Genomic DNA, 18,374 nt, shown 5'->3' with positions numbered 1-18,374 from the left:
GTCTGTGTGAAGTCTTTCATTGTTTCAATAACAGTAGGTAAGCTACAGAACCCTGGAACAGGGTTGTCAGACCAGCTTACTTATTGTCATAGTATGTTATATTCCCCATCATCTTCACAGGCATGGCATGGTGAAGTGAGTTGGTGAACTTTTGATGGCCAGTACAGATGAAAACAGTGGACACCATCTAGAAATGGCCACTTCGTCAGTTATCTGAATGTCACATGGCCACTTCTGGTGAGCAGCCTGAAGGTCACATGGACATTCCAGGTGAACAGGTTGATGGTCACATGGACACTTCCATTGGGCATTCAGAATCTGATGTTGACATGGCCAGTTCAGATGAGGGACATGAAGGTCAAGTGGTACCCACAGGTTCAGCTGAGCACGAAGAGGTCCTTGAGCTGGACAGCCAAGCGATCACACTAAGTACAGGTGGGTGTCATTGTTGTCCTCTGTGTTGTCATCTTAGTTCTTATTTATATGTAATACAATAAACTAAGGTGTCAAAGGTTACATCGCTCAGCTTGTAACGGTTGTATTTTGCAACTGTACTTGCAAAAGAACAGATCCTATCAAAATCATGTCCTAAAACAACAACAGCAAGGCATACAGTCTAAATTGACAAATGGCAGCTGCTTCCAATTTTTTTCAGGTGAGGTTGACAAGTCTTACTCTGTTTCTAGAAAATATCTGTTATGGAAGTAGAAAATGGTTTTGTTGCTTTTATTTAGTGAAGAATACAGCTTTTAATGCTAGGACCATTTTCAGAACAGTAAGACACTTGCCATGAAATGTTCTCAGGATATTCACAGCTTTTTTTTGACATAAGGATTTGTGTTTGTGTTGTCTGAGCAGCAATATTCCTGCTGTAGACAGTCAGATCTTGACCAGACAATGCAGTGATTAAAAGCATTAAAATCAATCTACACAACTGGGATACTATACTGAGTCAATAAAGAAACTTCACAAAATGTAATTTTTAAAAATAATGAATAATTTTTCTCTCTGATGATACATATATGTTTCCGAAATGGGATCCCTATCTTTTGACTCTAGAAAACATGTTAGCAAAACCCACTCAAACCCATCCATTCGTCGTGCAATGGACGTCAGTGCCAAATCCGGTTTTGCACATGCAGTCAATCACGTGATCTTCACATCAAAGGTTTCTATATTTTGCACATGTTTGCATTGGCCTCAAGGAGTGAAATAACACTTTTAAACCACAGTTCTAACAGTCAAATGTGTAACGTGATCGTGCCATTGGCACGTTGCAAGATCAGTTATTGACGTCGTAAGAGCAATGGGATGCAGCTGTCATATTGTGTATGACTTGCGAGGTCATCTACAACAAACTGGCACCACTTCTGATCGCCCAAGGTTGGGTCGTTCATGTGTGACGTCACGAGCAGAAGACTGTCAAATCGTCCAGTGTATGACATCACACAGATCTCATCAATGAAACATAAAAATTTCACCATCTTACCATCTCTTGTTCTTTAAAGTAGCCTGAAGAAAGAATGTGAATTTTCTATTTTGACTCGGTATATGACAAGTGTCAACCAGGTAATTATTCTAATCACTTGTTGGACACCTCTTATGACATGCATGTTTTGCTGAAGACCAATTCTAACTCTCATCTGCATGGGTATTGTCCTGGGGAAAGAAGGTTTCTACTTTAAACAATTGTTTCCTTTCTGAATCCAGTGTACGAAATTAAAGCTGTGTTCAACTTGATCTGCTACACCCATAGTGTCAGTCTGCTGAAAAGCTGAGCGTCTGCCCAGACAATGTTTGGATTGATGTTTGTTTTATCCACCCATTGATCTCTTTGCACACTCTGACCTCTCCTAATGACAGACCCTGTGAATGTTATGCTCTCATGAAAAACATAACTGCAGCAAGATACATGTACACAGTGTTTGCAACACGTTAAGTGGCCAGTAGGCCATGAGGGCCTGCTGCTACCTGCAAGCTTTAAAATCTACTGGCGCTGAATGAAATCTACAGGCCCAATTTCTTGTAGTCAAACGTAAGTAGACCAAACTGTTCAGTTTTACACTGTTTCAACATAGTGAATTTGCAAAGAATAAGGCACGGACAGAAGTTTTTATTTGTTGAAGATTGGTTCTGAAATTCCTATGTGCCAAGCATTGCAATACGAAGAAGTGAAACTGTGAGCAATTGAAGAATCATGCATGATTCCTGAATGCTAATAAAGAAAAAAATATGGAAAAGATTAAAGTTGGAAAAAAAAGATGATACACTGAAGGCCAGAAGGGCCTGCAGATATTTGAAACTGTTGACCTGATACAATAACAGACAGCGCTGGACCTCCAGGCGAATGGTGCATGTGCATTGCTCTTTTGAAAATTCCAAATGGCTGCCACACACTGATACTTTCAGATATCAATTGACTAGCTTTATACTTGAGAAACTGTGTGACAATGTCAAAAACGAATAAGAAAACAAATGGCTGATCTTCAATATTTTGTAAAATGTTCAAATACTTTGATGATGATGAACACTGTTATCAGACCATGTAAGAGTGTATTATAACTTTACAAGTCGAAGAGTGAGTGATGTATTTACAAAATGACCCCATGAAAATTTACTACCCATTTGGGGCAGTGACTGAGAGATTAACTGGCACAGCTGGATTTTTCCTAGCCACAGGCCAGCGGGCCAGTGACTATTTCACACACTTGTGTCCAACATGGCCTGCGAGCTGCACTTATTGTGTCGGTCTGCTAGATAGCAGACCGAGCGTCTACTCGGAGAATTTGTGGGATAAAATGATTGATATGTTCCAATTATCAGCAGTTGTTAATGACGTGAGTTTTTCATTATGAGAAAAGTGAAAGTCTCACAGAAGTGAAATTTTGGAATGATAGCGACCCAACTCTGCAAAAATAGGAAGTAATGTTATTCCAAGGGGAGAGAAACACCTGATCAATTCACACTTTGGTTTCCATGGTTACTGATGATTCCTCCTGATGTTGACAGGTGAACAGCATTCAGGGAACGCTCAAGCTGCCAATGTTCTCAACATTGTGACTGGAGGGGCAGGACAAGGAACACTGGGGAGAGGTGAGTGTTGATGTTGGAAGCGTTAGTAAGTGAGTAGATCTTGTTCAAAAGTATTACCATTGTCAGTTTCTCAGAATGAAGATCAGTGCCTACCACCATGTTGTTTCCATGGCGCTGCCTGTCACTCTTATGGTTCCAATTGGGTGATAGATGAATACATTACATACAAAGCCCTGATGTATTGACAGCAATGTGTTGCAAAACTATTGAATCTGAGATCATGTGGTTGTTTGTTTAAAATTCACATTAATGTCAATTTGGCTTGGCTAGCACAACGGAAACCTCAAGCATTAGTCAGTGATTAAACATGGTTACTGGGGATGGGGTGCCTCTCTCTCTCTCTCTCTCGCTCCCACACTCCTTCCCCTCTCCCCTTCCAAGGCTTTAACCTGATTTAAAAATTACTGAAGTACTCATTGAAGTTGATGTTTACCACTGGTGAATCCAAAAGGGGTTAGGTGTGTTCAGAACACACACACACTGAAATTTCCTTGATCTACCTTTCATGTTGGTGTTCAGTTCAACATGGTAGTGATAAGTGAAAATGCATGGAAGATGGTTCTGAGGATATTGGGAAGAGAGTATGAGATTCTTTATGTCAGTCATTAAAACTAAAGGATGTTCCACCTACAAGAGATTCAGGTAAATAGTTTGTCATTTTATGTCTACATCAAATCTTTGCTTGGATTTTAAGTATTTGTTATTCCTTCAGATACCCTTGATTTGCGCACCGATGAAGCAAGGAAGACTTTTGCTCCAACTGAAGCCTACAGAAAAGTGAAGCAGAAATTGAAGGAATTTGGTCACGTGACTATTTGTGGTGCTTCAGGAGAAGGCAAGACAACACTGGCTCTCGTGCTGGGTTCACAGTATAAACGAAAGGGGTACGAGGTTGTGTTTGTGGACACCCTTAAGAAGTTTGACTTTGACCGCTGTCTTAGTACCTACTCAAGAGTATTCCTCATTGTAGATGATTTGTTTGGTACAGTTGGAGTATCTGCTAATACTTCACATGTTAAAGACTTTCTGAATAAGCTTCGCCCCCATTTAGAACAAAAGCAGAGAGCAGAAGAGAAAAGGTCACAATTGAGTGAAAACAGTGATACTGTTGAAGAGCCCACAAAGAAAATGCAAAATTTAGAAGACTCTCAAACAAAGGATGTTCAGGTTGTTTTCACATCAAAATCATACAATTTCCATGATGGACTTGCAAAGCTGCAGTATGAAGGTTTCAAATTGTTTAAGGGTCAGACAGTAGTGGACTTAACAAAACAAGATATATACAGGCTTTCAGACAAAGAGAGAGAGTCAATATATAAACGACATAAACATGCCTTTGGTGAATGCTCTGGTCAACATATTCCAGATTATAATGAGCTGGAAATCTGTTCCAACATCTTTGGATTTCCTCTCATTTGTAAACTTTGTTTTGAATTTTCCTCATTCGTGAAAAGTGCAAAATTATTTTTCAAGGAACCACTGTTTTATCTTAGGCTAGAACTAAAGCAGTTACTTGAAGACAGAAATGATAGGTCTGCCAGTTTGGTTCTGATGCTGCTGTGTGAAGACAAATTGAACCTGACCAGGTTAGACAGTGGTGATGAAGTCAAGGAAATGGACACGATGGTCAAAACTGTTCAAGACCTGGTGCCTAATGCTACACGCTCAGGAATGTACAAAGCAGCTAAAAGTTTTCGAGGTACATTCTTCACTAGAGGAGACACTATTGGTTTTGCCCACTCTTCAATCTATGATGCTTGTGCCTGTGCCTTGTACAATATCAGTCCAGTCTTTGTTCTGAAGCATTGTAGTGATGACTTTCTGTTTGAAAGAGTACAAGGTGAAAAGGTTGAAGAAACTAAAGTTGATGATCATCTCCATCTTATATATGTCTCAGAGAATTATGATGACCTACTTACCACAAGGTTTGCACATTCTATTAAAGATGGACATTTTTCTCAATCAGTGACACATCCAGTTCTCAAACGAGATACTGCAGCTTTCAAACTGCTCAGCAAACTTAAGTGTGATGGCACCAAACACCACCAACAGCATAATCAAACTGATTCTAAAGATAGACTTTGGTTTCACAGAAGAGAGAAAGGAAAATGTTTTCTGTACTGGGCAGTTCTTGGACATAATGCACATCTAGTTACAGATATAGAACATTTAACTGGAGAAGAGTTCTCTCAAGAGGAGATCAGTCAAGCTATGGAAGGGTGTACACAAAGCAACAGTGTGACAGTATTGAAATGGCTCTTTACTCGCTGTGAAAATCATTATCATCAAATGACACTGAACAGACTTCTGTTACAGGCTGCTGAAAATGGCAGCTCTGATATTCTAGTGTATCTGCTCCAGGAAGGTGCTGAGGTTCACACGACAGACAAGGTCTTACAAAACATCTTCCACCTCGTCTGTAAGACAGGAATGGAAAAATCCCTGAAAATCCTGTTACTAAGGAAACCTGGAGATAGTGTTATAAACTCTGCTGATGTGAATGGCAGAACACCTGTCATGGTTGCAGCACAAGCAGCATCACAAGGATGTTTTGAATTACTACGGAAAATATCAAACTTGAATGTGAAAGATAAATATTTCAATACAGTTTTTCATCTTGCCTGTCATGGCGGCAACAAGGCTGTCGTGAAACAACTCCTGTCTCCCTCCAACATCAACAGCAGAGGGAGATATGGATGGACGCCAGCCATGGTGGCAGCTGTTAATGGACATCAAAGTGTGTTTGACATCCTTGTGTCCAACCAAGCTGACCTGACACTGGTGGATACATCTGGTGATAGTTTACTTCATCTTGCCTGTCGTGGTGGGAACACTGCTATAGTACAGCACCTCTTGTCTCCCTCCAACATCAACAGTAGAGGTCAGTATGGCTGGACTCCATCAATGGTGGCAGCTGCCAATGGACATCAAAGTGTGTTTGACCTCCTTGTGTCCAACCAGGCTGACCTGACACTGGTGGATATATCTGGTGATAGTTTACTTCATCTTGCCTGTCATGGTGGGAACACTGCTATAGTACAATACCTCCTGTCTCCCTCCAACATCAACAGTAGAGGAAGACATGGATGGACGCCACTTATTAGGGCAGCTGTCAATGGACATCAAAGTGTGTTTGACCTCCTTGTGTCCAACCAAGCTGACCTGACACTGGTGGATATAGCTGGTGATAGTTTACTTCATCTTGCCTGTCGTGGTGGGAACACTGCTATAGTACAACACCTCCTGTCTCCCTCCAACATCAACAGCAGAGGGAGACATGACTGGACTCCATCAATGGTGGCAGCTGTCAATGGACATCAAAGTGTGTTTGACCTCCTTGTGTCCAACCAGGCTGACCTGACACTGGTGGATACATCTGGTGATAGTTTACTTCATCTTGCCTGTCATGGTGGGAACACTGCTATAGTACAATATCTCCTGTCTCCATCCAACATCAACAGTAGAGGTCAGTATGGCTGGACTCCATCAATGGTGGCAGCTGCCAATGGACATCAAAGTGTATTTGACCTCCTTGTGTCCAACCAAGCTGACCTGACACTGGTGACTACATATGGTGATAGTTTACTTCATCTTGCCTGTCGTGGTGGGAACACTGCTATAGTACAATACCTCCTGTCTCCCTCCAACATCAACAGTAGAGGGAGACATGGATGGACGCCACTCATGAGGGCAGCTGTCAATGGACATCAAAGTGTGTTTGACCTCCTTGTGTCCAACCAGGCTTACCTGACACTGGTGTCTACATCTGGTGATAGTTTACTTCATCTTGCCTGTCGTGGTGGGAACACTGCTGTAGTACAATATCTCCTGTCTCCATCCAACATCAACAGTAGAGGTCAGTATGGCTGGACTCCATCAATGGTGGCAGCTGTCCATGGACATCAAGGTGTGTTTGACCTCCTTGTGTCCAACCAAGCTGACCTGACACTGGTGACTACATATGGTGATAGTTTACTTCATCTTGCCTGTCAGGGTGGGAACACTGCTATAGTACAACACCTCCTGTCTCCCTCCAACATCAACAGCAGAGGGAGATATGGATTGACACCACTCATGAGGGCAGCTGCCAATGGACATCAAAGTGTGTTTGACCTCCTTGAGTGCAAGCAAGCTGACCTGACGCTGGTGGATACATCTGGTGATAGTTTACTTCATCTGGCCTGTCGTGGTGGGAACACTGCTATAGTACAATACCTCCTGTCTCCCTCCAACATCAACAGTAGAGGTCAGTATGGCTGGACTCCATCAATGGTTGCAGCTGTCCATGGACATCAAGGTGTGTTTGACCTCCTTGTGTCCAACCAAGCTGACCTGACACTGGTGTCTACATCTGGTGATAGTTTACTTCATCTTGCCTGTCGTGGTGGGAACACTGCTATAGTACAACACCTCCTGTCTCCCTCCAACATCAACAGCAGAGGGAGACATGACTGGACTCCATCAATGGTGGCAGCTGCCAATGGACATCAAAGTGTGTTTGACCTCCTTGTGTCCAACCAGGCTGACGTGATACTGGTGGATATATATGGTGATAGTTTACTACATCTTGGCTGTCGTGGTGGGAACACTGCTATAGTACAATACCTCCTGTCTCCCTCCAACATCAACAGCAGAGGGAGACATGACTGGACTCCATTAATGGTGGCAGCTGTCCATGGACATCAAAGTGTGTTTGACCTCCTTGTGTCCAACCAAGCTGACCTGACACTGGTGGATATAGCTGGTGATAGTTTACTTCATCTTGCCTGTTGTGGTGGGAACACTGCTATAGTACAACGCCTCCTGTCTCCCTCCAACATCAACAGCAGAGGGAGACATGACTGGACTCCATCAATGGTGGCAGTTGTCAATGGACATCAAAGTGTGTTCGACCTCCTTGTGTCCAAGCAAGCTAGCCTGACACTGGTCGATACATCTGGTGATAGTTTACTTCATCTTGCCTGTCAGGGTGGGAACACTGCTATAGTGCAACACCTTTTGTCTCCCTCCAACGTCAACAGTAGAGGTCAGTATGGTTGGACTCCATCAATGGTGGCAGCTGCCAATGGACATCAAAGTGTATTTGACCTCCTTGTGTCCAACCAAGCTGACCTGACACTGGTGACTACATATGGTGATAGTTTACTTCATCTTGCCTGTCATGGTGGGAACACTGCTATAGTACAACACCTCCTGTCTCCCTCCAACATCAACAGCAGAGGGAGATATGGATGGACGCCAATCATGAGGGCAGCTGTCAATGGACATCAAAGTGTGTTTGACCTCCTTGTGTCCAACCAGGCTGACCTGACACTGGTGGATATATCTGGTGATAGTTTACTTCATCTTGCCTGTCGTGGTGGGAACACTGCTATAGTACAATACCTCCTGTCTGCCTCCAACATCGACAGTAGAGGTCAGTATGGTTGGACTCCATCAATGGTGGCAGCTGTCAATGGACATCAAAGTGTGTTTGACCTCCTCGAGTGCAAGCAAGCTGACCTGACACTGGTGTCTACATCTGGTGATAGTTTACTTCATCTTGCCTGTCGTGGTGGGAACACTGCTATAGTACAACGCCTCCTGTCTCCCTCCAACATCAACAGTAGAGGGAGACATGGATGGACGCCACTCATGAGGGCAGCTGTCAGTGGACATCAAAGTGTGTTTGACCTCCTTGTGTCCAACCAGGCTGACCTGACACTGGTGGATACATCTGGTGATAGTTTACTTCATCTTGCCTGTCATGGTGGGAACACTGCTATAGTACAACACCTTCTGTCTCCCTCCAACATCAACAGTAAAGGGAGACATGGATGGACTCCGGCAATGCTGGCTGCCTTTTATGGACATAAAGATGTGGTTGACCTGCTTATACAGCACCAAGCTGATCTGACACTTCTAACAGACAGTAATGAGGACATCGGACGTGTAGCTGCGATAGGAGGGCATCCTTCCTTGACTAGTTATCTAGAAACTGTTCACCAGCCTCACTAACTAAACACCTATCAAACAACTGCTGTGGTGGACATCAGGCTATAAGTCTCATAATGATTGTGTAGTCATCAAATGTTTTGGTCAGTTGATATTTTGTTGGGGTTGGGAACTTGCATTTTTTCAAATATCAGATAATGTGTTGAGAACAAAATCAGGTGTTACATATAATTGCATTGAAGAGCTGTGTTTGTCCTTCTTTTAGAACTTTCAATCTTCCTAGTCTCCTATCTGCTGCAAATTTAATATGACACAAGACAAGATTTCCTCACAAAATGACCACCATTTTATCTTGAAATGTGTGACTGCATGTGTGACTGATAATTTGCCCAAATTATGTTTCTTGCTTTGGCGGTGCTCATGGGTTTCATGATACTAGTGAGTTGGTGAGTGAATGTTAGTTTTATGATGCACTCAGCAGTATTCCAGCTATATCATTATTTGGCACCAGTCTGTAAATAATCGAGTCTGGACCTGACAATCAAATGATCAACAGCAGGACCACTGATCTGTGTAACTGGGAACCGATGTCAACCAAGTCAGCGAGTATGACCAATCCCGTTCGTCACCTCTTATGACAAGGATTGTTGCCTTTTATAGCAACATGCATGACATCTAGCTGACATGTCATGACATTCAGCTGACAAATCTTAACACCCAGCTGATATCATGACATCTAGCTGACACCCTGTGTTATCTAGCTGACATGCCATGACATCTAGCTGACCCTCCATGATGTTTAGTTGATATCATGAGATTTAGCAGGCGGACCATGACTTCCAGCTGATACATCACTACATCTAGCCGAATGTCACAATTTCTAGCTGACATGCCATGATGTCACTGAATTACTAATCAAAGCGTTATGATCTAGGCACATGTGATTCATTTGCATATTCAGTGAATGGAATTTGATTTGTAATTGACAGTCACTGGAATCAAATATTCAGGAATGTTGTAAAAAGGAGTTTTTTGTTTGTTTTTTTTAAATTTGATTTAATTCATCAAAATGAATCATCAATTTGAATTAAAAAGAGTATTTCAGTTGACCCAGATACTGAAGGGTTGGCCCAGTTACTGAAGGGTTGGCCCAGTTACTGGAGAGTTGGCTAAGTTACTGAGGGGTTGGCTAAGTTACTGAAGGAATGGCTTGGGCATTAAAGGGTTGCTCAGTTCCTGAAGCTTTGGCCTAGTTACTGAATGGTTGTTCCAGTTAAGTTACTGGAGAGTTGACCCAGTTACTCAAGGGTTGGTCCAATTACTGAAGGATTGACCCAGTTACTGGAGGGTTCGTTCTGTTACTGAGGGCGTTGGCTCACTTACTGATGGGTTGACTCAGTTACTGACGGGTTGTGTGAATTACTGATGAGTGCGCCTAGTTGCTGGAGAGTTGACCCAGTTAATCAAGGGTTGGCCAAGTTACTGAAGAGTTGACCCAGTTACTGATGGGTTGGATCAGTTACTCACGGGTTGAGCCAGTTACTGAAGGGTTGGCTCAGGCATTAAAGAGCTGTGCAGTTACAAGAGGTTTGAGTCAGTTCCTGAAGGGTTGGCTCAGTCACTGAAGATTTGACCCAGTTACTGAAGGGTTCGTCCAATTACTGAAGGATTGACCCAGTTACTGAAGGGTTGGCCCAGTTACTGGAGAGTTGGCTAAGTTACTGAGGGGTTGGCTAAGTTACTGAAGGGTTGGTCCAGTTACTGAAGGGTTGGCTCAATTACTGGAGAGCTGACCCAGTTACTGAAAGGTTGACTCAGGGTTGGCTGAAGGGTTGGCTCAGCTACTGGAGAGTTGGCTCAGTTACTGAGGTGTTAGCCCAGTTACTAAAGGGTTCACTTTGTTGCTGAAGGGTTGTCCCAGTAACTGATGGGTTGGCTCAGTTACTGAACGGGTTAGCCAGTTACTGAAGAGTTGACCCACTTACTGAAGGGTTGATCCAGTTACTGAAGGGTTGTCTCAATTACTTGAGAGCTGACCCAGCTACTGAAGGGTTTACTCAGTTACTGAAGAGTTGGCTCAGTTACTGTGGGGTTGGCTTCATTGCTGAAGGGATGAGCCAATTACTGAAGGGTTGGCCCCGTTAATGAAGGGTTGTCTCAGGCATTAAAGTGTTGTTCAGTTAAAAGAGTTACTCATGATCAAGTTACGATGAACGAACATTTTTCAAGCTCTCTCAACCACCTAACAGACAAAATGAACTTACAAACTGTGTTGTCTTCTGTTGCACCTGTCTCTTCTGTGATGAAATACACTGCCGACATGTTGTTTGGCTTCACATTACATAATTCGTTGATTCTTTTCTGAAACGATTCACAAATAGTAGAAGAGTGAGTGAGTGAGTTAAGTTTGCACCACACTCAGCAATATTCCAGCTCTATAGAGGCAGTCTGCAAATAATTGAGTCTGGACCGGAAAATCCTATGATTAACAGCATGAGAATCAATCTGCGCAGTTGCCAACCGATGACATGTCAACCAAGTCAGTGAGCCTGATCATCCGAACCTGTTAGTTGCCTCTTATGACAAGCATGCATTACTAACGGGCAATATTCTAACCCAGACCTTCATGGGGTCTTTCGAAAAGAAATCATCACACTTGCATAATTTAATAACGTCTAAATATATCCCATACTCTTAAAAAGAAGGAGGAGAACCTGAACTTTGAAGTCTGGTGGAAAGAAAACCCATTGAGGAATGTTACAATGACATTCATCTTGTGTATGCAGCATCATTTCACGTTCTCATCACATGCAAACACAATGCATAGCAAGCATGTGCACAACGTGGGAGCCTCCTACACGTGCATGGGGTGTCAGTATGAATCTTAATGTTTTTCAGGCAGGTCGATAAATCACTGTAGACCATTTTTTCTGATAAATTTCTTGCATCTGTGCATGGTCAGGGTTTTCAGGGTCAAATCACACACTACTGACGGAAAATTGTAAACCTAATAAGGGGATAAGTGAACGAGCAGCTTTGCTTTGAATAAATCCATGTGGTGTGATGCATTCTCAAAACATCCATTATTTATTATATCAACATTGATTCAATCTCTTATATCTCCCAATTTCGACAATCATACATTGAAAATAGAGTTCCCGTACTTTTTTTGAAGAGTACATTTTAAAGGTTTCACAAGTATTAAAACTCATTCATTTTTTTTTAACTGAGTGAGCGAGTGAGTTTGGTTTTAAACCTTTTCTGTAAATATTCCAGCACTATCACTGCAGAAATGGGCTTCACACATGCCTTTTTTATTAACAGGTTATGTTCTGTCAATTTTAAAAATACTAAAACTATTGCAAAAAATTATTTATAACTAATTTAAACTAGTACTATACCCTGAATAAGAGTTCATCATTGGTTTTGGCGCTGAACATAAGGATGACCTTATTTGGGCACATGCTGCGTGAAGTTTCGGACTGATGCATGTCGTGGATGTGGTTCAGCATACTCATGAGGGGGTTGATTCCGACTCCACCAGCCACAAGCAGCAGATCTGTGGGGGGGTCCTCCCCTGTCTGGGGGTCATAGAAGTAGTCACCACCTACACGCAGATTCACTTGTGACCCAACCTTGCACTGGAAGAAATAAGCCAATCGTAGATATACATGTACAAATACTGGTGTATCAGACTAAAAGTAAAAAGAGAATTGGTTCAATCACCCACACAGAGATTCACTTGTAGCTCCACATTGCACTTGTAGAAATAAGCCAATTGTGGATATATATGTACAAATCAGGGTATACCAGGCTAAAAAGAGTTTTGGTTTTATTACCCACATGCACATTTACCTATGATCTCACCTTGCACTGGTAAAAATATGCAAGGTTCAGATACATGCATGAATCTTGTAATTCTATATCAAGCTAAAAAAGAATGGTTTTTGTGGAAGTTATGTGTTCAGAAGTAATGTGCCGATAACTTTTCGCAATGCAGTTATCTCCAGTGGCCTGTAAGTGTAAGGAATACTGAAGCCACATGGCCTGTAAGGAATAGTGAAGCCATGTGGCCTGTAAGGAATAGTGAAAGTGAAGCCATGTGGCGTGTAAGGAATAGTGAAGCCACATGGTCTGTAGTGTAAGGAATAGTGAAGCTACGTGACCTGTGTTTGAACTGTATGAGTGTATATTTTTTATGCCTAAAAGTGAGAATGAAGCCAGTCAAACTGTTTTATAGTTTTTATTCTTTATTTTTCACGCTGTCCAGTAAGTGAAGTATAGTTCTGAGGTCATGTTGGTTTAGGACAGAACAACCTTATTTAACATTTAACAGTTAACAGTTAAGCCTTACTGTTCAGTTCAGCTTAACCTGATGAAGGGGGGGCTAGGAAAAACCCCGAAACGTCGTAAAACTAAAATCTCAAGAAGTTATAATCCATAACATTTGTCCTGTATAACCTTATTTCTTGTTTTACAGATTTTTGTCCTCAGAAAACCTAAAATCAGTAGGAAAAAAGAATAAAAATAAACACATCAGTCAAAGTGATATTCCTTCAAAATATACGAAGTATTTTACTTCTAGAAATTTATGAAGTGTACATGGGACAAAACCAATAAAAAAAGTTCTTGTAAGTTTACATTTTTGGCCAATAAAACATAAGGATTGGGGAAGGTGGGGGGTTTCATTTTTTTTTCGTATTCTTGTAAAAACACAACTGCCAGATCCGTAAAACAAGAAGTAAGCTTTGTCTGACATTAGCATTGAAACTGCTCACACAAATGCACTCAGTACATACTGGTTGTGTGACTACACCTGGAAACAGATACAAGTGCATGTTTAACATGAGGTAGTTTAGAAATATTTAAGATGGTGGAAAATGTCAGTATGGGGTCTTTATGCTTTTTCGTATTTGACAATTGCATTTGGCATATGAGCAAGATTGTGTATTAAAATAGTAAGCTACAGGGCCTGGTTATAACAATTAGATATAGTTTGACACTTCAAAGTTATTCATTTTCAAAGTTTTTCATTTTCTTCACACAGAACCACCATCGGGAAAGTCACGATGAGTTGACTACTTTTTGTTATAAAGACCTTCCCAGGTTTTACTTTTAGTAAATTATCCTATCCTAACTCTATATGAGCATCAACATGATATATGAGTGTTTGTAATCAACTGAAAAATGTCATTCAATATTATGTTCGAAGTGCAAATGTTTTCCCAAGCAAGATTGGACCTGCAATTCTCAGACTTGTTGGCAGACGCTCTACCACACCGCTCTACCATTATCTATATTGAGTCATTCAATTGATTTTACTTGCACTAAAGTTATTTGAAAACACGGTGCAGGTGTGCACGGGACCAGGTTTAATTCGTCATGCCAGCGCCTCATGGCTGCCGCCATGTGCTTTTTTTTTGTTTTCTACAAAACTTGCAATCATACAAAACATGGGTCCGTAAACGGAATCGGAATGTAAACGAAACAGGATTCATGAATAATGTACTGACCACTCACACCCTAAGGACTTTGTAACAGCTGCCCCCAAATTTAAGCATTAAATTTGAAATAATAAAAAGTCTGTCTACATGCTCCGGAAATAGCTCATATGAATCGAACCGTAAACTCAAGTGTCATTTGGTTCCTCTTGACATTCTGTCAGAGGGATCAGTTTGGACACAGGCCTTGTGTAGTGCTTGTTCTTAACACTGACTGTAGCCATCTGAACATGACCCTCTTGTCCTGGGTGAGTCTGGGTCACACATCCCCTACCTGAATGTCAACTTTGGGCTTCTGCCATTTGCACTGTAACTGCATGTCAGGTAGATATGATTTGATAAAGTGGGTCCAAAAGTGGTCCGCCAGGACCTGGCTGTGTCTCAATCTCTTTCGGCTTAGGAATTGGTCTGCAGGATACACAACCTGAGGTAGGGATATGTCATGCCGCCCCATCAAGAGAATATTGGGCGTAACTGGGTCCATATCTCTAGCATCCGATGACACATAGGAAAGTGGCTTGGAGTTGAGAATGCATTCGACTTCGCATAAGACAGTGCGCAAGGTTGCTTCGGTAACGGTCTGTAGACCAAGTGACACTCTGAGGCCATGCTTAACTGACCTGATCTCCCTCTCCCACACACCTCCATGATGAGGTGCACTTGGAGGGTTGAACACAAATTCTACCTTTTGGTTGACAAGGTACTGACGTAGTTCTGGTTCCATTTCTGACCATGGATCCTGTAATTCTGATTTAGCACCCTTGAAGTTGGTGCCCTGGTCTGACAAGAGTTCGTGAGGTTTACCCTTTTGGGATGCAAAGCGGCGGAATGCCATAAGGAAAGCATCTGAATCCATAGGCTCAAGGAGGTCTAAATGCACAGCTCGGGTAGTCATACACTTAAAAATCACGCCCCATCGTTTCTCCAAATGACATCCTATCTTTACCAGCATTGGTCCAAAACAGTCTACTCCAGTTGAGCAAAAGGCTGGTTTGGAGAGTCGGAGACGTGCCGGCGGTAGGTCGGCCATCTTCTGATCATGAGTTGCAGGGTTTGAACGCCACCTTTGGCAGGTAGCACACCTGCGTTGATGTTGGTGTATGGCTTCTCTGCCACGAAGAACCCAGAATCTGCATCGGATCTTGGCAAAGAGACGTTCTGGACCATAATGTAAGAGTTTCTCATCATGATCTCTGATAATCAGTTTGGTGATCTCATGGCTTGGATCAAGAATTATGGGATTCTTGATACGCAAATCAACAGATTCGGCTCTACGGAGTCTGCCGCCTACGCTGATCAAGTCAAGTTCCGGATCATACTCAGGATCAAGTTTAATCAATTTACTATCGCGTGGTAATGGCTTACCAGACTTAAGGCAATCAAAGTCCATTGTGAAGCACTGCTGTTGTACTTGGCGATAAAGATAGTTCTCAATTTCCTCAACATGTTCAGGAGTCAGTGTCTTAGTTTTCTCGTTAGAGGCTGCCCCGTCAAGGACTTCATTTACATCAGAGATGAACAATTCCCATGATTCATACTGTGTGGGATCAGGCAAGGTGGGAGTTTGTGTCACAAGAGTTGACAACATGGCAGATTTCTTAAGCTCTGCTGGCTCGTCACAGTGTGTTAATGGAGATACAGGCCAGTCATCCACGGATTGCTGGAGGAAGGCAGGTCCATTTCTCCATCTAGATTCTTCAACAAGTTCTTTGATACTCAGGCCTCGAGTGATATCATCAGCTGGGTTTTGCTGTGTGCTCCAGCAATATGCGTCCGTGAGGTTCTGAATTTCAACTACTCTGGCTCCAATAAATACCTTGTATCTGCAGGATTCAGATTGCAACCATGTGAGGCACAGTAGTAGAGTCACTCCATAGGTAAGTAGCTTTGATTGGCAGGGTTATTTCCCACTGCAACAGGTCTGCCAACTGAGCACCTGTCAAAGCTGCTCATAGCTCTAACCGAGGTATGGTTAACTGTCTCTTTGGTGCAACCTTGGATCTCGACATCACGTAGCTAACATAAACCTTTCCATGTCTATCTTCTGAGAGCACATAGGCGATTGGCCCATATAGTCTTTCGGATGCGTCACAGAAGATGTGTAATTGTGTGGTTGAATCATCTGGATCAAACCCTTGAGGGGTATAGCACCTTGGTAGAGAAATCAGCAGGATGAGTCCCAGCTCCCTTTCCCAAGCAAGCCACCTGTCACGAAGTTGCCCATTTTCAATGGGATCATTCCAATTTCTCTTTGTCCTCCAAAAGTCTTGTACTATGACCTTGGCTTGTCCAATGAATGGTGACAGATACCAAATTGGGTCATATTAGCTTGACAGCACCTTGTAGACCATTCTCATGTTTAGGACTGTAGCGACTTACACCATCCACCTCAATCCTTGTGGTCTGGGAGTCTAATATTTTCAGCGCCAATTTGTCTTGCTTGGAGCAAATGCAGCGGACCGGCTCTATAGGCAAGATTAACTTTGAGTTGTCGGATCCTATCAGGATACTTGGTACGGCTCCATTTATCTTTGGTAAAGGAAGGCCTTCCAGATGTGTCGAGTGCTGCTGCATATTCTCTAGGGGATATGTGTACTCTGACATCCATAGATTGTCTGCAGTGAAGGCACTGTCAATGTCAAACCTAGTAGCTGGCTGATCTGCTGGCAAAATCTGGAGTTTCACAGATTGACCATTACAGTGCACTGATTCTTGACTTATTGTTGTAAGGAGAATGGAATCCTGCGTCCCAGTGAGTTGAAGCTGCTGAGCTGTTGATTTCAGTATCATGGTTCACATAGATCCATCATCAAGGATTGCGTATGTGGATACTGAGCAGCAAGGACCATGAAGGATTACTGGCACAATCTTTAACATAACGAGTGCAGGATTAGATGGTTGATCCATGTAGTAGACCTTGGATGATGTCTGCTGAAGAGCATCATGTAAAGCTGTTAGATGCAACTGGCACAGCTTTCTCAAGGTGCATTCCCTTTCTTTGTGGTTTCGGCCACATCTCCTGCATCTGCTTTGACTCAGCCACTTGGAAATCTCACTTAATGACAGCTTCTTGAATTCAGGACACCCATTCAGGAAGTGGTCCCCATTAATACAAAATGGGCAAAATGGCTTAGCCTTATTAACAGACAGAGTCTTGGAGTCCTTAGTCAGGAATGAAGCTGTTGGATTGGGTTGTCGATTGGCCAACCGAGGTGGTGGAGGCTTCCGTGGCTCTCTCGGAGTCCCTGGCTTGTAGAGTGTAACAGTCTGGCTGGCAATGCGCATGGCGCATGATTTGGTCTGTAACCAGTCGGCTAAGTGACACTGTGTGTATGTTTGGTCACTGTCCAACTGAAGGATTGAGTCTTTGATACAGAGCTCTACGTAGCTGTCTCTGTAACTTGGTGGCAATTTTCCAAATAATCTGTGGACATGAGAACCACATTTAAGCTCAGATCTGTTTTCACCCTCAACTGATTTCAGCATTCCTACAAATGAGCGTACAGAGAGACCAAAACTGTCAAATGCATCAAGATCCCCATACCTCAGTACTGGGGTTCCCATTAGGGCACCTAGTTCACTCCGAACAAGCTGTCGTGGCTGCTCATATCTCTCTTCCAATGTGTGGCTGTAAATGGCCTCTCGTGAAGCTAATCTCTTAGGGGGACCTCCATGCCTGTCCAGTTGAATTTGATATGTGTATTGCTCAGTCAAGTTTGGATGGACGCTTACCAAATCGTCCAGGGCTATCTTCAATAGGGCAAAGTCCCTTTCCTTTCCACTATTGAAGTTAGGTAGATTAGGCCTTGGAATAAAAAGTTGAGACATGTTTGCCGTCACTTGCGG

At 42.6% G+C, this 18,374-nt stretch overlaps 2 protein-coding genes and 1 pseudogene across 5 annotated transcripts in view; 1 reads left to right on the top strand and 2 right to left on the bottom strand.

Moving 5' to 3' along the window:
• Positions 1–9,268, top strand: part of LOC137255967 (serine/threonine-protein phosphatase 6 regulatory ankyrin repeat subunit A-like) — a 275,337-nt gene extending 266,069 nt beyond the window's left edge. Inside the window, exons 2-4 of one of the 2 annotated variants that reach the window (XM_067793587.1) lie at positions 121–435; positions 3,010–3,093; positions 3,806–9,268. In XM_067793587.1, the coding sequence (XP_067649688.1) occupies positions 225–435; positions 3,010–3,093; positions 3,806–9,090 (5,580 nt within the window). In that variant the 5' untranslated portion in view covers positions 121–224 and the 3' untranslated portion in view covers positions 9,091–9,268. The remainder of the gene's footprint in view (positions 1–120; positions 436–3,009; positions 3,094–3,805) is intronic. The other variant, XM_067793586.1, reaches the window with a different exon arrangement.
• Positions 1–18,374, bottom strand: part of LOC137255966 (uncharacterized) — a 589,910-nt pseudogene that overhangs the window by 280,911 nt on the left and 290,625 nt on the right.
• Positions 1–18,374, bottom strand: part of LOC137255978 (oxidoreductase NAD-binding domain-containing protein 1-like) — a 31,013-nt gene that overhangs the window by 4,396 nt on the left and 8,243 nt on the right. For all 3 annotated transcript variants that reach the window (XM_067793611.1, XM_067793613.1, XM_067793612.1), the window contains exons 5-6: positions 12,429–12,668; positions 11,292–11,388 (exon numbers count right to left, since the gene is read on the bottom strand). In XM_067793611.1, the coding sequence (XP_067649712.1) occupies positions 11,292–11,388; positions 12,429–12,668 (337 nt within the window). The remainder of the gene's footprint in view (positions 1–11,291; positions 11,389–12,428; positions 12,669–18,374) is intronic.

Source organism: Haliotis asinina, chromosome 11 (genome assembly GCF_037392515.1).
Source record: "Haliotis asinina isolate JCU_RB_2024 chromosome 11, JCU_Hal_asi_v2, whole genome shotgun sequence".
In the NCBI taxonomy this organism is placed as follows: domain Eukaryota; kingdom Metazoa; phylum Mollusca; class Gastropoda; order Lepetellida; family Haliotidae; genus Haliotis; species Haliotis asinina.
Note: the sequence above shows the minus strand (reverse complement) of the source record. Positions and strands in the feature narration are given on the sequence as shown.